Genomic DNA, 20,510 nt, shown 5'->3' with positions numbered 1-20,510 from the left:
TGTGAAACAAAACAAACTTTCACCATGTTTGCCAAGTCTGCAGCTCAAAGGGTCCTGCAGGTATTCCTGCTGTCATTACTGAATCTGGCAAGAGCACCATTTTCCCTGAATAGCTGCAGCACTCTTAATTTCCTCTTTACTAGAAATTCCTAACTGTATCAGGTTTATTCCATGGTGTGCCAAATTAAATACAAAAACCTTTCCAGCAAACTAGAAACCCATGTATTCAGCATGAAGGACAGATTGGTATTGCCTTGTAAGGCAGTCCTGCATTTGCGGAGCAGTATGTGTAAACCTAAAGAAGTTTGCTAGATATTAGGTGGGAACATCCAGCAACAGAAATGTCATCACCATCATGTCACAATGAGATTATAATTTCACCCTTCCTCCCAGTGCCTTATTTGTGTCAATTCCTTAACTGGCCACTTAAGAGACTTTTCATGCAAGTCCTTCTTAATTAAAAAGGAAATGTTCAGAGTTGTGACTTTCCTGTCTGTACTTACTGTGTTGATTAGATATGGGCACATGCTTGCATCTGTGTTCATAGAGTTTGTAAAAACTGTATTAGAAATAACTATTAGAATAAACCAAAAGGTAGATGGAGGAATGTCTGTTACCACAGCCCTCCACAGGTTGCAGAGCAGAACCTCTGCCACCAGAGTACAAATTTCTCAGCTGGTCTCAATCACCTATTCAAAATACTAAGGGTCTCCTTTATAATTTTCCCCGTGTTATCATTGTCTTGTTGCCAAGAAAGGTTGTTGGAAGGAAAAACAAAGCCCAGTGTGTTGAGGCCATGAGGGAAGGATTGCAGAACATTGTCTTGGAGCATAGCTGGAAAAAAGGTTGTAAAACTGGCTTTTCCTATAAAAGGGATTCCCTGTTGCTTCCTTCAATTAAATGTTACAAAAAATTGCAATCCATGGGCTAATGATATCAACAATAGAGGGATTCAAATAACTGTCGTGCCTCTCTCCAAATCTGAGATAACTACATACACTCTAATATAGGCTGTGTCAGGGCCATGAAAATGCTGTACCAGGACCATGATATCTGGTTTGTTCCAACACAGTGTTTCAAAATTCAGCTCACAATCTTGTAATGTGTAAGAGGGTGTAGACTTGGAAAGTAAACCTAGTCCAGTAGAAAGATATACCAGTGAATTTGAATCCAAACTTGGCTTTGGTTGAAGGCATCTGGTTCGTGTCCATAACTGCTAGCAGTAGGATGTAGGATCATAGAGCCCCTTTTGAATAATTCTGTGGAGTTGATAGTTCCCTTTGTAGAAAATTGTGGTCATTTCAGGACAACTGGTATGCTTCAGTTTCAGTAATAAAAAACACTGCTTAGCATGAATGCATTGAGGTACATTCACAGAGTATGAATTGGTTTTCATATTTTGAAAATTATAGAAGAGAATTCTGGGATAAATAAAATGAAAGGCTTTTTCATTTTTATTCTGAGCCACATGGAGGAAAAGACCATTGAAATTTTTTATTCATAGGCACAGAAATAAAGCAGTGTCACAACATTGATGCAAATACAATGCTGTGGTATATCTGTTACCTTTTCAGAGCAGAGGTTACAAACAGAGCAAGTGTGAATTTTTAAACCTCCCTTTTAAATCTAAAACAGTCATATCTGCACTGACTTTTACAGATATTCCAATAATGTCAGACAGTCCACTCAAAGAAGCATTTGCCTGCTGCAAAGGAATTGTATTCGTCGAAGAAGCAGGCGAGCAGCAGATGCAGCATGGAAGGAGAGATAGAAACAGGACAGATCCATGTGTTAAATTGCCAAGTAGATACAGATGATCAATACTCGTTTTTATTACATGACCTGTTTCATTTTATCAACATATTCCTATCATGAATAGGAATGATAGAACAGTATCCAGCTCCTTGCCAGCGAACCGCGGCATTGCAGACACTTCCACAACTGCTATTTTGGGAGTTTGAGAATAGAAACAGAGCATCAGGGAATCATATAGGCCCATGTGCCAGTGCACCAAGGTGGCTGCACGGATAAATCCAAGCACAATCTTCATGCAAGGATGTGCATGCATTTGCATTCACACGTCAGTCAGAGGCTGTGTATGTCTTGCCAGTGGGAGTGCAGAGCTCTCTTAGGAGGTGCTACAGACTTCACCCTAGACTTCTGATGAGCCATGAATATCTCAAAATAATAAAAAATAAACAAACAAAAACCCACAAACCTTCTGTAGCTGTATAAACTTTTAAAGGCTCATTTTAAGTAATCTGACATTTTTTGTGCTTGAGAAAGTACTTCTAAGTGAGCTACCTACTTATTTTGAAATCATAAACACAATAGTAGACATGTGGATTTTATACATATATCTGTAAATGAGAAAGTATTCATGGGAGAAGAGCTTGGCCTTTTTTAGACCATGATACGTGATGTACTACAACTAAAATTACATTATGAGTAAATATAATCACTACTGTTGTGTGGTATCTGGAGGCCTCTGTGACTGATTAGTCATATTCTGCATATTAAGCACTACAGGGTCAAGTGTGAGAGTGGCTGAGCACCATATTTCCCATTGATTTTGTTCCGAGTTGCATGGATGGATCATTAGCACTGTGTGAGTGATGATTTCCATGGCCCACAAGCAATTCTGAAAAACAAGAAACTCTGCAACTAGAAAACAGTTTTATTTTAAATAATCATTAAGTATTTTAATTATTTTTTTCTAGTGAGTAAATACACCAGGGCAACCAACACATTTTTTGAGCATCTTTACTAAAAGCAAAGAAAGTCAGGAATCAAAGGGCTTCATTCAAAGGACTGTGTGGGATCAATTCAGAAAAGCTGTGAGGAGATGCTGCTCATAAATACCCTGAGAGAGAATAGTCTGAATTAAGTCCCTCCTTCATGTAATTAAAGGATAGACTTAGACCCAGAATTTAGAGATAGCGAAGGGATATGGTAAACAGTGAGTCAGAGAATGTGGAGTATGTAGCTATTTGGTTTTGAAAATAATGGCTCTGCCTCCGTTGGACTTGCGTATTAGCCTAAAATATTTCTCCTTGGATAATTCTGTTTTTAAAGTATTCTTATATTTTTTTAAATTTGGTTTTAACCAAAATTATCTCCCTAGATATTCTTTCTAATATCTTTACAGTATTTATCTACACTTTCTCCAAAATGTAAAGAAATGCTTTACCAAGATGTAGTCTGGTGATTCTTCAGGGGGAGAGCACAGTTCTTCCTTGCCCATAGTCACAGCGCTGTGGAGGCCCGGAACGGGAAGAGCTGCTGTTCCAGAGCAGAATGATCAGATTAACAGCTAATAGAGCCACTACCTCTGAATATGAAGAGTATTGTTTGCTTCTCTCTCTCCTCCTTGAATCCCCATATGAATTATGTTTTATCAGTGAAATCACTCCCAGCTTGTGCAGTCCACTAGGAAGACTAATAAAAGTCTTTTATAACTATTATCTATATATGCTGGCAAACTTTAATAAATTTACATGTATGAAAAATGACAAATTTAGGTAATTGAACAGTACAAAGCTTTGTGCTGAGAGCATACAATAATATCCCTTTCACCTGATGTGTGTGACTAAGCAGCCTCTTATTACTGGTTGCAGAATGCAAATGCCAGAAGAAGACATGAAATATATGACCTTTAAATGTAGATGGAGGGAAACAGTTATTTACCTAGTGCAGGGGGCTGTGAAACGGCATGACCAATGAAAGGAAAATTTGCTTTTCCTGGAACAAATTCTTTGTAAAAGGAGGATTCTGCAGTAGAGTTTAGAGTTTTTTAGGAAAATGTTTCATGGAAAAGTACCATTTCAAATTACATGTAATGATGTATGAGAATCCTCACTATGTGTACAGTTGTTTTGTTGTATATATTATTTGTATGAAGCTTTAGCAAAACAGGGAAATGTCAGCTCCTTGTTTTTATCAGCAGATATTTTAAGAATGGACTGCTGGTACTTACAGTCCTTTGATGTTAGAGCTTTAAGATAGAAGACACAAGTGAGGCAGGGAGGGACTATATGGTTTTTCTAAGTTTTATGCTTTGTTTAGAAAAATATTTGTAACCTGTGCTTTAAGTGTAACCTGTGCTTTAGTAATTTTTCCTATGAAACTCCTGAATTACAAGAAAAGAATAAATAGATAGATTTTATATTTATTAAGCAAAATCACAGCGTGGTGGCACCTAAATTTAGGAATGCTGCTGAAGTGTAAATTTACCTTATGAAATGTTTGACCCTGAGATTAGCTCAGTTGGTCAGAGCATGGGGCTAATAATGCCAAAGTTGTGACTTTGATCCTCTTAAGGGCCATTCACTTAAGAGTTGGACTTGATGATCCTTGTGGGCCCCTTCCAACTCAGAATACTCTGTGATCTTTGCACAGGTGATTGTTGGCCAGAAAAAATTAAATTTGCACACTTACTCTTCTAAGCTAAATGAGTGCTCATAGAGTTAGCCAGTGGCTTTTGCTGGAGTGCTAAAAGAAACATGAACAGTGAAATAACTTTGATCTGATACACTGTACACATCTTTATGGAACACTTTTGTGTTTTGAGCTTGAGGAGGGGGGAAATTACTTTTTACAATCAGGAAGAGGCATCTAATAACTTAGAATCCAGCTCAAGCCAGAGGCTCCTGATACAATCACAGCTACTGTCTTTGCATGGCAATGAATTCCTTCTCTTGTCTGTTGTGACGCATAGGTGAAAAACAAGCAGCAGAGCCAGACGATGCAGAGCTGGTGAGCCTCAGCAAAAGGCTGGTGGAGAATGCAGTGCTGAAGGCTGTGCAGCAATATTTAGAAGAAACACAAAACAAAAGCAGACAGACTGATGGAAGCCCTGCAAAAACTGAGGAAGCAGCAAGCGGCAGTAAGAATGAGAGCGACAATGATAACAGCAAGTGAGCACTGTGCAAAAAGCCTGGGAGCAAATATCCCACCAGGAGTAACTACAAAACCAAGTCCCAGCTCCCTGCTGAAATTTGCTAAGTGGCCCTGGGTGTCAGGCACTCTGCTTTGTGAGTCTCTTATCAAAAGTTTGTTCTGAATTGAAGGACACTGTCTACTGGTTTAATAAGTGCTTGCACTGCTGAAAATCTGTCGAATGCTGGGAAGGATGGACGGTGGAAAAAAGACAAGAGTGGTGAAGCAGGCGGCTCCAGTCTTCACTCACTCTTGATACCAAGAGTCCCTTCCTTGCTTTTGAAGAGAAACTGAACATTTTGCATTTGTCTTTTGGATTGTCATGGATGGCTGTGGAAGAGGCCTTGCCATAAGTGGAAGCGATGCCCTGCACCTGAGGGTTTGGCAGTGCCGCAGGGCTGCTTGCTCTGTGTGAGAGCACGTGCTGTTTCCTAGTCAACAGCAGTCAATCCCAAGCTAAAAATTACCACTACAGATACTCACTACAGATACTATTACACAGTATGTAATAAGACAGAGTTTCCCTTAAATGTGATGCTGTACTGTTCTTTACATTTTGGTAGCATTTGTTCATGTAAATTATATTTTTTGATGAAATACCTTTTTATAAAAAATCACTATGGGCAAAAGACTGAGCACTTCCTACGGTCCAAACCAGATAGAATCTCTTTATCTCTGTACATTAATGACTTTAAATCACATTAGTTGCTATAAAATGTATTATATTGTTCTTTTCCTCTAGGAAAGAGCCATGAAGCAGACTTAGTAAAGGAAGCTTTACGCAGAGAAACGCAGGCCCTGTTACCCAGACTGAATCAGATAAAGGAGCTGTTAACGAGTCCTGAGATCCGCACAAAAATTAGCAAAGAACTGTTTGAAGACAGGCACAACTCTTAACAGTAAATGGAAAAGTTGTATTGACTCTGAATCTCCAAATGCATGACTGTAAATTGCCATGATGTAAAATCTCATCAGGTTGTTTAAAGACAAAATATTTCTCAAGAAATTTTTCAGGTTGGTTTGTTTGGGTATTTTTTAACTGAAAATGTGAATGGGTGTAAATGGCTTATGAGGAATCATGCTGAAATACTTGCACAGAAGGATTATATTTCGTAATAATGAAGTACAGCCATTTCTCAGCACATGTTTGAGTGTGCAGGTATATGTCATGACTCCAAAGTGGAAAAATACTGGCTTCAAATAGATCTGAGCAAACACTGTGCCCTTCCTTTATCATTGTAAATAACTCAGTTTTTTCTCGTATACTCCTTCCCTAAAATTGATGGTTTTAAATACTTCAAAATGTATATTTGGAAAAGAAAATTCTCTTTTATTATCTGCCTTTTGTATATGTACTGGCATTTTGGGTTAGCATTGTCTGTTTTTAATTGGTTTTTTTAAACAGCACTTGAATACTTGTATAGATGCTGACATTTAGTTTCTGCTGATGTTTACACTAATGCAAAAATGTTTTAAATTTCAGTATGAAGTTCAGACTCCACTGATCTCAATGGCATACTCTCCTTGGCTTTAATGGAGTCAGGATGCTGCAATTAAGATTTCTCTTGCAAATAATAATATTCCTTGGGATAATATTTGCCTTTTTACTTTTGTAGAACAGTGGTTTTGTCTTTTGTTTTTGATGTTTCCTCCATCTCTACCTTCTGCTGCCTGAGGTGGGGTGTCAGTTTGCTCTCATTGTTCCCTCCACACACCTGCAAGATTCACTGAAGATTTGGATGATGGACAACAATGCAGGAGTAGGTCCAATATTTGCAATTTTTATAAACATTGTCATAAAAGCTATAAAATATCCTGTGATTGGTATCAGAATTGTGCTGTTAGAACAGCTGTGTGCATGTTCTTCATTTCTCTGAAGCACTGTTCATTTATCTCATGTCAGAGGTCTTTTTTCCTCATTTGATATATAACAGTATATTCTGAAATGCATCTTATACATGCCATGTTCACAATAAAACATTTTTCCTTTGCACTCTGTGTACGTTTTCACTTGTTTCCAAATGGACTTGAATAAAATTAAGTACTTGCAAGTAACAGGGTTACAGGACAAAAATAGTGCTCCAGTGAATCACAGCATTAAGTTGACTGTGGGTGTTGTGCCAACAACATACTGCTCTGGAGCCTGGCTGCTGAAATCATGCAGATAAACTAGGCCCAAGTCATTCTTGTTTTCAAGGACAAAACTTTGAAACTCTTGGGATTAATTTATATTCTGGGCAGCACATGTTTAGAAGTAAATACTGGGTACAACTTCCTAGAGGTCCACTCTTGAAGTGTGAGTTTAAGGAGTAGTCTCAAAATACTCTAAAATGATAAATAAAAAAAAAAATAAATCTGAGTCTGAAATCATCCCTGGAAATAACTGAGAGGCAGCTTTTCATAGGCTATCAAGCTACTTAAATCCAACTTGCACATAAGAACACAAAACCAGACACTCAGCTGTGAAAACAGGAAAACAATTTATTGTATTATATCTGAATCATAGGTTTTCATCTCCCATTCCTCTATGCAAGTAATTTCCATGACTAAGGGCCTTTTTATATCATTCAGCTTGTAAGAGTCATTGTTCTCATGTTTCAAGTAAAACTGTGGAAATTAATCACTGAATTTATGTCCAGGCACTTTGATGGGTGACCTCATTATTAGAGAGCCTGCTCATGCTGTTCCTATGGATGGCATCAAGAATAGCAGCTCTGAAAAATGTTAGGAGAGTTAAGGGCCTGAGTCTAGGCATCATCTGAGATGTACTGGCGTGGGTCTGCCAAATATGACACAAGCTATAAAGGAGACATGTTCTACTGGATCAGACACTGTAGGAGAGAGGACACCCCAGAGCCTCTAAAAAGACTCTGGATACCTATGTTTAAGCAACCCAAACCCATCTTTAATTTTCAGATGTTTTGAGACAGGAAAAGCAACAGGGCTTGTGTTTCTGAACCATTCACATTCTCTTAAAATAGCCTTTACTTCTGGTTTTGACAAGACATGACTATTAATTTACTCAAAATTCAAAACAATAGGGGGAAAAAAACCTTGCATCTGGGTTCATTCTCTTACAACAACCATTCTTGCTTTCTCTGTTTATTTTTTTTCACTGGCAGTGAAGCCTGGCTGCCAAATTGAAGGAAAAAATCTCTTGTATGGAGCTGTGAGATGAGCACTGAAGAATGCAGATACGTAGAGACTGAACCTCATATAGGCAGGTGTGAAGCTCGAAGCTGCACCCACCAGAACAAATATGTTTCCTTCCTCACACTTAAAAATCATTTTCAGACAACAATTCTGTTTCTTAAATAAGCTCTTCTTCTGGGGAATGTCTTAAGGTAGTGATGCACAGGTTATTCTAGGAAAAGCGTTGGCATTTCAAAACAGATGGTGCAATTTTGTCCATGTTTTATTTTCAGTTCTACCTTCCAGTTTGCTCATACTCAAGGAGTATTTCTATGCTGCTGATTGTAGAGCTGTCTGTGACAGATTTAAAAGCAGTAGCTCATCTTCCAGGAGTAATCTAGCTGGAACTGCCCATGACCTACTGAGAAACTTCCTGACATCTAGGCTTGGTCCAGGCGTAGACCGAAAAAGTTGCAGATGGCATGCATTGGATATGTGAGCAGCCCATGCCGTAAATTCCCTGCACTGTTGGGCTGTGCATCAGAGCTGTTTAAGAGTTGACAGGGTAACCAGAGCGACAGTAAATCAATGTAAGTCCTGACTAACAGATACGAGTTCTCTGATGGAGGAACCCCTGTCTCCAAGCACAGGTGCACATGGTGTAAGGTTGCTCAGCCTGGTAGCTAAGGGGTAATGCACCAGCTGAACGTGCATCAAGGTCTTGGTGAAAAGGAAACTAAATGGTGTTCCTGTGGTGGCTGAAGGTGACCTAAAGCTAAAATGGGTTGGAGCTTAAGGTCAGATCTGAACTCTGTGTCCAGATATTGGGACAGATAGACAGATATTGGGACCCACACAGGAAAACACCCCATATCTACTGATGGTCCTACTGAACTGTTTGTTACAATACTACTTCTTGGCAAGGTTATACAGTCCGTAAGTTAGGATTCAAGAGGCTTCATGTTACATATTTATAGAAGTTTCTGATTATAACTGCACACTTCTCTGTGTGCTATTTTCGCCTAAAGACCATGTGAGTGTGTCATGGATCAGAGTGTGAGCCATGCTTCATTCTGGTGACAAGAATGATAGTGCTTCGTTTTTATGTCAGTCTAGACATGACTCATATATTCTTGTTAGAATTCTGACTTTTTGAAAGTCTTGAGAGATATCCTACACATTTATGTAGTCAGCAAGCAGGAAAAATGGAAGAGCAGAGCCACTGCCCTCAGTGGAACTTGTAAGTTGAAATTTAGCAAAAACACACATTTAAATTTTTTTTCAGTTATGTCCAAGAATATGCTTGTGAAATGAAGTGTAAACTGAAACTTTTTTCACTGCAGATTAAATACTTCCTGCAGAGCTGGCTGCAGCCCAATGGAAGACAGGAGCAAATCTGGTTGCCTCAGGTGGACTCTGGTAGCCAGACATCTGAGGGTTGCTTCACTCTGCTTTTAGCCTCAGACTTGGTTTTGCACTGCCTTTTTCAAAACAGTGTTTTATCTGTGAATGCCCTCTGCCTCTGTTCAGCTGTTAGTGGTATATTGTCTTGGCCTTAAAAAATTAAGGGCTGAACTGCTACTGTGGCTTTCAGTTGTTTCCATCACTTTGAAGGAGGGGAGAAGCTATTGCTGAAATCCCAAAGAGATTGATGTCTTTGCAGAGACACCTCTGGTCTCACTCAATGGGCCAGAGGTCAAAGGAGGGCCTGTGTGACTGTTCGCTGAAGTCTTCATCTGGCAATGACTACTGTCTGATCCTGAGGCAGCAAGGACAGCCCAAAACCACTGGAAAAAAGCAGTTCCCAAGGGATTCACCAGAACCAACATGGTGAGTGGGTCAGCTGCATGATTAGTGAGCAGTTGGATAAAGTAAGTGGTGTTCTAGCTTTACGAAAAATGTTCTGAGTCATGGTCATGTAATAATTTAATTTGTGAAAACCTTTTGGAATTTCGATTCTTCTGTAAATTTTCACATGGTGACAAGGGGTAATCTCTTAAAGCGATGAAGCATTTGCTTTCAAAGAGCTCTTTAGTGCCATACCATAAACTTCTATAGAAATGCTTTGCACTTTTTATTTCAGTCAAACAAAGTCTTTCCTGGCCTGGTTTCAGAGGCAAGGAGTCTCACTATTCTTATGGGAAAGGAAACTGAACCGTGGAAGTAGGAGCACGTTAATGCTGACATGTGTTTTACTCTGCTGTTCCTTTGATCAATACAGTTTCTGTATAAGCAACTTCTTAGCATGCACTCATCTTCTCATTTATATTCTCCTCATGTTAAGCCTTTATAATGAGAACATTTGTACTGAATGAAAATCAGTCCCAAGAGACGGCTGGGCTGAGAAATAAAACACACTCATAGTGGAGCAATAATTAGAACAGTACATGGGAAAACAAAAAGTGATATGCCTGCCATTCCTGGCGCAGCAAAAAGGGCACTCTGGCACTGATAAGCAAATAATTCTGCAGCAAGAGGCTGGAGTTTGACTGATGGTTTGTGGTCTTTGCTCCCACTGCTGTTTATGTGCTTTGTTTAGTGACTCTTGGATGAAAAATGCATTAGCAGAGACTGGGACATGAAACTGTTTCTTGAAGGAACTCTCCTTATTGCTGGAAAATAAAGCCCCTTTTTGCTCTTGGTGATTAAGGATTAAACCAATCCAAAATGCAGAATTAGGGTAGTTAAGAGGAGATGATTAAAAAATTACACATGAGGATTTCAGCAGAAGCTTATTTGAAATAAAAGTTGGTTTTCTTTCAGATAAGGACAGCAGAGATGATTTGAGGTCAAGATTGACTCTAGAGATTCTGGAGGGGTTTATTTATCAAAATTACAATTTGAATTAAAACTCAGAGAAAGCATTTCTAGAATAATTTTTACTTTTAATTCCTTTTTTTTTCTTTTCTTAGCCGTACAGAGAACTTCAGGCACTGAAACACTCAGAAGATAAGAAGAAGAAAACATGCTGATATGATTGAACTTTGGTCATAACTCAGAAAAACAAAGCATAACAGAAGAATAAAGCCAAGAATAAATACCAGCAACCAATGATAAAATTCAAAGGTAGCTGCCAGTGTGAAAAAGATTTAGTAAGTCCAAATGTTTAGAAGAATAAAGGATGCAATGAAGCAAAAAAAAGCGGTCTCTGCATCTGGTCAGTCAAATGACGAACACCTACATTCCCTAATTTGTACCTTAAGATTGTGAAAAATAAAATGACAGAATGCATTTTTTGAGAGACTGGGAATTAACTTTCTTAGTTATATACTAGACACTTCTTGCACTTGCAGTATATAAGGGTGTACTACTTTGAAAATGACACAGACAAAACAGTTATGAAAAATCACTGGATTTAGTGAGTTACAGAAAAGATAAGTACGGAGAAGCCACAGACCAATTTGTCTCATTTTGTCTTGTTGCCATCCTGTAACCTCAGACTCTTGGAAGACCACTTTTCATCTGTCGTAACTGCAGAGATGCTCCTTCATAATTACTTACTAAGTCTCTGGGTTTTTTATTGCTGTAGCATTTCTGGATCATCAGCATGAATTAATAATTTATATACATTCATAATTTACAGTAGGGAGTGTGATGGAGTAACGGAAGCTGGAGGCCATGGGATCAAAGGGAAGAAGGATCTACTCTGTAGTCAGTGAAGTCACCAGGGTCATGAAGAGAGGCGCAAAGACTGTATGGGGAGCCTGCTCTCTGGATAAAGCAATGTGCTCTACCAAACTGGGGAACAAGCTACACCACCAGCACAGGAAAACCTGGGGTGGGAAGGTGAACATGAACAGGTCCTAGCTCAAAGTGTGTTGCGACCTCTCGTTCAGGTCAGTTTGTTTGGGCATCTTTAACCAGTCATAAAGAGACTCCACAAATTGGACATGCAAAACTCAAAAGCATAAAATTATTGTTTATTCCGTAACACATTAAAAAATGGGGTTTTACAAACTCCTAAGCTAAGCTTCGACACGCTCCCCACCCCAAAGTCTCTCTGCTGGCCAGGCGGGCATGGAACAGGAGGAGAGGGTTTGGTGTCCACAGTCCCCTGCACTGAAGTCTCCATGGTGCTGAGCTGCCATCTGCCACCCCCTCCACCAGTGCTGGTCCACCAGCTGTGTGAGCCAGAGATTCCCTCACTGCTGACCTGCTGCCACCCCATCTCACATCCTTCAGCCAGCCTCCATCAGAGCTGCACAGGGCAGCTGTCAACACAAGACCTTGTTCCCAGGCTGGGGCAGCCACAACATGCCCAGCAGCCTCGCCACATCCACATCTGTCACGTGGGCTGTTCTCCACAGGAGCAGACATTTCCATCCAAATACTACATTAGCTTATGCATGGGTGGATTAATGTTACTATTTGTATTCCAGACTCAAACTGGTCCTTGCAAGAATTAGATTAAGGAGGTTTCAGAGAAGTGTTAGCTAACATTTGTTAATCATTATTCTTGAACATAATCTCAGAGCACTTGCCTCTGCTGAAATATTGGACATTTTCCTCACCATGTCTCCTTTCCTCGCTCTGGAGAAATCCAAAGAGAAGCTTGCCCCAGAGGATTAGACACAAAGGTGCAGGAAGCCAATGGACAAAATCAAATGGAATCCTATGGCAATGGACACTGAACACACAGATAAAATCTCCATATTGCACATAGTCTTCTCCTTCCTGTGGTTTACTTGGGAGTCATCCTGCAGTGCTCCTTTGGTGGGGGCTATGCCACATGGGAATGCTCAGTTCAGCTGTTTTGTGTAATTCATCCTTCACTAACCATGTTATTTAGATTTGGAGGTTTGTGCAAGGCCAGTTAAAAAATAAAAACAAGCCCAACAGAGAGCTAGCACAGTCTGGTGTGAACATGTTGCAGCATCTGTGTTAAACTCTCCCAACAGTAAAGCAACTTCATAATCCTACCAACACTTAGCCTGAAAATCACACAAATAAATTAAGAAGCTTTCAGAAGAAATGAGAGAGAGAAAAGCTTGCTGGTGGATTTAGCCGCTAACCCAAAGTTTTATTAATTGTATGAGCAGACACCCCAGGTTATGCACAAAGCACTTGCATGCTCTTTCTTCTGCAGCTGCAGAAGTCCATGTCACGTAAGTTACGTGACAAGAAGAGTTGTGCTCATTCATGTGAACACCATGAGGAGCTTTACTGAAGAGAAAAAGAGGCTCAGAGTGGCAGCATACCCAGAAGCTAAGCAAACCTGGGATAGGAGACCCCAGATTCAGAGAATCTGATTTCAGATTCAAAGTAATCATCATGAGGGTCTTTCATCACCCAGATTTCTCTATTGAGAGGACAGAGAAAGAAGGAGAATCCCAAAACTGTACCAGTAAATACTTCTTAGGCAGTTGTTTATAGAGTGGGCTGCTGGCATGATGTCTAAAGTAGCCCTGTTTTTAATCAGACTACTGATTAAAAGTGTGTTTAAAAGCTGAAAATGCCCTTGCTACCCAACTGAGGTAAATTCCCCCAACAGTCTATGGGAAAAGTATAACCAGGGCGTCACATGTGCATTAACAGAAATAAAAGTATACTAAGGGCAATACTTAATAGCTTTAAAACCCTTGTTCTGAGCCTCTGGGATAAACAGAGTTAAATAATGGCAAAATAAACCTGCGAGCATACTTAAAAATTCATTCCAGAAGTCACATTGTTGCTTTTTGTGGGATCAAAAATCATGCAAAAAATTATTCAAGAATAATCAGCGACGTTTTTATGACAAACAAAACATTAGAGAAACTCAATATTTTTTGTCCGGTTTTGACTGTTTCCCTTGTGGGCCCCCTCCAACTCAGAATATCCCATGGTTTCAGAGCCAAATGAGAATAGGAAATCTGTCTCCTGTCTTAAGAGGTATTACACATATCAAGCGGTAATTCACATGCATTTCCATATTATTTTAAACCAAAAATTTCCCCCCCTCCGCTTTACTCATGTGAATGTAAGAACTGAGAGAGCACAAAAAGCTGTGTTCCCGCTTATAGGAGCAGTGGCTGCTGCAGCAGGGGCAGCTGAGTGTTTCTTTCCCCGGCACATCCTCCTAGTTTCCAGCCATCAGCCCTTCAGGGACTTTGTGAGTGGAGACTTGCATCTGGAACTGGAGGCTTTGATTACCAGCCTGATTAGCAAAAATGAAAATTATTTCCAAAGAGCAGAGAAGAGACATAAATGATAATAAAACACAGTGGAAGTCATAAGTGAATTAACGAGCAAAAGACAAACTCAGCCCTATTTCACAATAATAATTTGAGTGCTATTTGGTATAGTCCCAGCTCTCACAGAAGCAGAGCTGGGCTGCAAAATGCAGAGTGGCTTGGGTTGCTCTTGTGCCCTGCTAGGCCACAAATCTGTACCCACAGTGTGCACAGGAAATGGCCAGGCTCATACCACACCATGGTTCTTAGCATCCTTAGCAAGCCTTGCCCAGAGCTCTTTGATACTCAGACTGACAGCTGCCCTTTTATTGCTGTGCCAAATCAGAAATGTTTGGATGCCAAGGTCAGGGAGATGTTCCCAGAAACAGGTTGGTGGGCAGCTCTGTTTTTCAGACAGGACACTGCAAATCCTCACCCCCTGGGAAGATTTGCCTCCAGCTGAGGCACCATGGCCTTCAACTGAGGAACAGCCATGTGGTTGTGCCTGGCATAGATGTGGTGCCTTGAGCAAGGTCACCTTCTCCCAGGCAGGCAATCTGGGTAATTTACACCCTCTCAGGGCAAATGTATTTCAACTAGACCAGAGAGTCAAATGCAATACATTGGACCAAATAGATAATGCATGATAGATTGTGATTGCAGAAAATAAAGACTTATTTTGAAAGAAAATCTTTTTAGTGTGCTATTAGATCAGGATGAAACATTGCCTGAATAATAATTACAATTGAAATTACACTTTTGTTTCTCCAGTTTGGGGTTTGGGGGTGAAGTAGCATTGCCAGAGCTAGGAGAGAGTCTGGTTCTTCTCAGTGCACCAGAGCTGCTAACTGGAGAGAATGTATCATTCATACTGCTTTTCTGTTATGGTCCTTTCTGATTTATCTTCTATTAAATTATGGTCCTTCTTGAAGACCTGCCAGCCGGCTGGGTCTGTATTATTACTTGGTGCTTCGGTAGCCTGGATCCTTTCAAAATATTGTGTTGCAGTAAGGGACATCAGAGGATGCTGGCAGGACACAAACAGAAGAAGGGTTTAACATACAGTAGATAATTGACCTGTGGAACCTACCGCAGAAGGATCTTGTTAGTGGAAAATCTTTATGTGGCTTGGGGGATGAATGGATGACAGGAAATCCACTGTGGGTTGATACCAAAACCACATCCACTTTAGGAAAGCCCCTACTATAAAGCTATATCTGTCTTTTAAAATATGAGATTTTATAAATGTTTCATTTGGCCAGTTTGTAAAAGATGTGAGCTTTGTTACCCTTATTCCTTGGGCTTTGGAAAATTGCTGTACCATTCATTTGATCATATACAGGAAAAACATTGCTATCAAGCTGTGATCAGATTAGCAATAAAAATATAATCATAGGCTTGGTAAGTTCACGAGAGCCTACTGAAGGTGATAATATGTGCAGATTGCTCTTCTAAAGCCCGAGGGGATTTTCATGCTTCAGCAGTATCCACCACTGGCACAGGGAATTATCCTCATCCCTTGCACCTTAGCTGAATTTAGAGCTCCTTACTAACACAAATAACCCACTTGCTCTTTGTTGTCTATTTGAGAGTGTGTTTTCTTCTCATATGGGAACTGGTTTTTATTTCTGTATTTTTATCCTTGCTGACCATTTTTACACCTCTTGTGCTCTACAACAGAACTTCTGGACTGATGTGACTAGAACTGAAGACACCGTTATCATTCCAGAGTCACATATAGTCTGGCATGATGATGTTTTCTTTTGTATTCCCTATTTCTTTCCTAATAATTCATAGCATTCAGTTTAGCTTTTTCATCACTGCCCTGAACTAAGGTGAAATGTTCAGAGAAATACTCACAAGGATTGCAAGATCTTTTTCCTGGGTAGCAATAGCTCATTTAGAAACCGTTATTGTGAATGTGTAATTAAGGTAGGTTTTGCACTGATTTGTATTTATCAGTATTGAATTTATTCAGATACTGCATTATCTATCGACATTCTCACAAAATATTTTACAGATCTTGGTAGACTTAGCTTTGACTACTGTGAGTAATTCACTACTATCAGTAGAAAGTGTCTCCTAAGTCCTCACATTATTTTCATGATCACTTACGAACATTTATGGAGTTCTACATTTCCTATTGCTCTACTAATTTTATAATCATAATTGCTTCGTTTCTTTAATGCACTTTGAGAAGAGACATTGTTAAAATGATTTGATGATTACCTCATCCTTAATTGTATGTTTGTTGATATTTTCAAATAGCTCCAACTGCTTTTACTCTAAAAGCAATGTTGATTCATTCCATATATGACATATTTATCTATTTTCTAATGTTTTCCCATTAATCCGCTCAGTGTATAAGGCACATTTATCTTCTTGTAATTCTCAAAATTTCCCCAGGGTTTTCATTAAATATTGATGACACATTTACCACTTTCAAGTCCTTGGGATCTGAAATAAGTTTAGGGAATGGGGTACAGTGTGGCCATTTCAAACCATCCTAGGACTGAGTCATGCAGAAATTACTCATTTTCTGGTAGCCAGATTTCACTGGGTCTGTTTTGCTGCATTGCTTGATTTCAGAGGAAAAGCAGTGCACACTTAGCACCTCGTCACGTACAGTGAGCAGCACCTTGCATTTGTATCTCTTGCTTTCAGCTCCAGGACTTTTGGATTTGTCATGCTACTTATAAAGCCACAACAGAAAGTAGTAAGAACAAGCACCTGCTGCCAGTGACCGTAGTGGAGTCTACAGTGCCCTTTCAGTTGAAAGGTTTTAATGGTGCCTGTGCCAAAATATACTGTGAAAACTGTGCTAGATCCTTTATAAGTACAAGTGTAATAGAACTGGCATGGATAAATTAGTTTTCCTATATGAGAAGCTCAAATAGTGGAGCTCATGTACAGCTGCCTACTTCTCAATTCGACAGTTACCAGGAGAAACTTGGATCATACAAGGCCTTGCAACCAAAAAGAAAAAGGGTCCTTCTTCTCTTTCAGATGAACAGTTTGGCTGATGAAAGCTCCCAAGAATGGGTTCACCTCAGGGGAGAAAATAGAGATCCTAATGGAGGTAAAATTGCATGGCTCTCTCCTTTCATCCTTCTGCCAAGGCTCATGCAGGTGAAATCAGGGCACAAAACCAGACAGCCGTTCATTGTCGGAAGGAGGCGATGGGAGATCTTCCAAGTATTTACAATAGTTCTTTCCTCTTTACTGTATTTCAATTTAGGCAATCTGAGGCGTAGGAAATAAGGTCCTGAAAGAGAGAGAATTTAGCAAAAAGGAAAAGTCTGCATGCTGAAGGTAATAATATTTTATACAAGAAACTTTGATTCTGGCCTTCAAAAAGAAAGATGCTTTCAATTTTCTGTACTGCTAAAGCCATTTTGCACCATCTGGACTTATGCTGCAGTTTTCAAGCAGGAAATTTTTTCATTCCTGTGTAACCTTCATATCTTTGTTGGAGTGATTTCTAAAACTCAGTTACAGTAATGATATTTTATAATATAGACTAAATATCAAGCATCAAGTACCAGATTGATTTTCTCTTCAGAGATGCATTTCTTTAATGTGCAAGTAATTTCATCCTTGCAATGAGTCTGTTATAGCACTTTCCCTTCTGCTGGTGGTGGAAACAGAACCCTGTTCAACCCATGGCTGGATCCCAAACCTGCTAAGTGTACTGGCAATGCTGCCTGCGATTTTAGCACTATGGAAAGCAGACTTGAAAGACTCAAGGTCCCTTCAGCTTTCTGAGGGATGTGGCAAGAGTAACAGATTCAAGGATACAATTTAAGTCTTCATTTTCAAATGTAAAACTCAGCATTAGAGAAGATCTTTGGCAGACACCAATATAATTTTATAGACTTGAGTTTATTCTACATCAGGACAAACCTACCTGAAAACTTACCTTTAGGATTATGTTTTCCACAATGACAAACAGATGTATCCAGACAAAAAATTTCTTGTACATTTAGATACAGTCCACAGCACAAAACTCATTTGCAAGAGTACAAATGCTTGAACTTTGGTTCACAGAATCTGTCATCTTAATATTTAAAATAAATTCAAAGCAAATGCAACAGTCTCATGCCTCCAGTTATCTCAACTGCCAGTGGTAAATAATCCTGGAAAATCCACTTAGAAATAACAGTAGGTGTTTAGATGCACAACTGAAAAAGCACCTCAACTTTGTGCCTGGGTTAGAACAAAGTTTTCCTTATGATTACTGGGATATCCTGCTTCCGTTTGGGCTGAAAATACTTTGGGAACACTTTAACTCAACTATGCAGCAGTTTCAGTCCTAACAGCATCTCTGAAACAGAGAACAAAACATGAAAAAGCAAAAATTAGCAAACCCTAAAAATCCCATAACATTTGTTTGGCATTTGAAATTAAAATCTGAAGCAGAAACCTTCCTTTGAGGAAAAGCTGCTCTTACCTTTCTTTTCCTGGAAAGGTCTCCCTTCCCTCAGAAAAATGCTGAAAATGCCAAGAAACAAACATGCAATCTCTGTAATTTTTTCCAGCTGGGCAGCTTTGTTCAACTAAAATATTCTTAATCTCTTAAGCGTGATCTGATGCCACTTCTTTGCAGGCTGCATGAGTCCTCTTCTGACCTTGGAAATTGAGTTTATATGTATACTCGTCTACAGCTCTCATTTGCAATGCCAGAGGCAATTTAATTGTTTGGTACTTTCATTAGTCCCCTATTGATTGGTTCCTCTTTCTCCCTACTGTGCACAGAGAGGTACATTTCCTGTTGATATTTGCTGTTTCACAAAACCCTCTTACCATTTCTTCGGCATTTTGATGATATTTGATACTAATCTTACCTGGTTGTTCTTAAAGCAGCATTTTAATTTAATATTTTGTTTAAAGCAAACTTTGAAGCAACTTTATGTGGCCCTGGAAGTTCCACTCTGAACTAAGTAAATCACTTCCCCTCCCTCCCTCCCTCCTTTCCTCCCAGCATCTATTAAACTGAGTATTGGGCTGAGAAGTAGGAGGCTTTCCTCACCTAGCTGAAGGCATTCCTGACAAATACTATGGCATGCCCTCTAAGGCTGCTGTCCAGCATACACTGGGAAGCACGGCACCCTCACACACTATGGGTGTCATTAGCTGGGACACTAGGACCTGTTTTGTTTAGTTTTATTTGGGTTTTGAACTTTTGGAACAGCTTAGACATCATAGGTCTAGGAGAACATGTTGTTTAAATGCTCACTAGCACAGAGGAAAAAAATAAAAACTTCTTTCACTTTTTTTTACTGTAAATCCCAACAAATTCATACCATGTCTTTCAAATGTGTTATTTTTAAGTTTTTCATACTCACATTCAAGAGTCTTTAGGTGAGTTACTGGAGCTTACAGCTGTAAGGTCTCACAACACACACTTTGAGAGCTACACTAAAACTTAGGGACAGAGGAGAGCTATTGAATTTGCTAGTCAGGAAAAACTATGCTAAACTTCCACATCATGTGCTTTCATGTTCCCTGGCTTGCACAGAACAGGACTAAAGTCATGGAAGTGGCAACATGCCACTTCATCATTGCTGAATCCTTCTGCCAGAATGACTCAACTTCAGCCATGTGATGTGTAAGTAAAAATAGAAATAAACATGGGCATTGATTAATGGTATGAAAGATCAGATATTGAAAGTTAAATTGTTACAAACTTTCTTTTTATCCAAAAAGTAGTAAGGCAGACATGAAAAAGCTCTGATAGTGAAGTTCTCTGTGTCAAAGGCCTTTCCTGATGCTACTGGAAAATGTCAGCTGAGTTTCTCACTCAGTCTCCAGCAGAGAAATCCTCCTGCAAAAGTCTCATAATCCAGCATGGAAATCCCAAGTGTCGTGTAATATATCTCTGAGGGTAAATACCAACATGGAAATTGTCAGTCTGGGTTTTTTTTCTGGCTCTTGCCCATACTTCCCAGAACTTCGCATTTGTCTGTGAAGTTTGTTTCCATGGATTTCTTCTTTTTCCTCAGCCCTATCACCTGTTGTGGTTCAGGACAGGCAGGCAGAGCTGTGCTTTGTCCACTTGTGAACACATGCAGAGGCACTGAGCACCCTTGTGCCACAGAAACAACCCCTCTCTACGAGCAGAGAAACGTAGACATTGCCCTGGTATTTCAGTGCTGCCACTGACAAAGCCACTGCCTGGGGCAAGTTGTGTGGCACACAGCTGCAGGGTCCTGCTCCATCTCAGACAGTGATGAGGCCTGAGCACTTAGTGGAGAAAAGGAAGAGGAGTTACCAGAGCAAGGTTAGAAACAG

At 39.7% G+C, this 20,510-nt stretch overlaps 1 protein-coding gene and 1 long non-coding RNA gene across 3 annotated transcripts in view; one reads left to right on the top strand and one right to left on the bottom strand.

Annotated features, from left to right (window-relative positions):
- Positions 1 to 6,931, top strand: part of AKAP7 (A-kinase anchoring protein 7) — an 85,675-nt gene extending 78,744 nt beyond the window's left edge. The window contains exon 8 of one of the 2 annotated variants that reach the window (XM_039569177.1): positions 5,681 to 6,931. In XM_039569177.1, the coding sequence (XP_039425111.1) occupies positions 5,681 to 5,835 (155 nt within the window). In that variant the 3' untranslated portion in view covers positions 5,836 to 6,931. Of the gene's footprint in view, positions 1 to 4,717 lie in introns of both variants that reach the window. The other variant, XM_039569176.1, reaches the window with a different exon arrangement.
- A 5,495-nt stretch (positions 6,932 to 12,426) lies between these two features.
- LOC109145669 overlaps positions 12,427 to 20,510 on the bottom strand; it is a 46,368-nt gene continuing 38,284 nt past the window's right edge. Inside the window, exon 3 of the long non-coding RNA XR_002047225.3 lies at positions 12,427 to 17,484. This is a non-coding gene — a long non-coding RNA (uncharacterized LOC109145669). The remainder of the gene's footprint in view (positions 17,485 to 20,510) is intronic.

Source organism: Corvus cornix, chromosome 3 (assembly GCF_000738735.6).
Source record: "Corvus cornix cornix isolate S_Up_H32 chromosome 3, ASM73873v5, whole genome shotgun sequence".
Taxonomy (NCBI): domain Eukaryota; kingdom Metazoa; phylum Chordata; class Aves; order Passeriformes; family Corvidae; genus Corvus; species Corvus cornix.
This window is presented reverse-complemented; position numbering and strand designations above follow the sequence as displayed.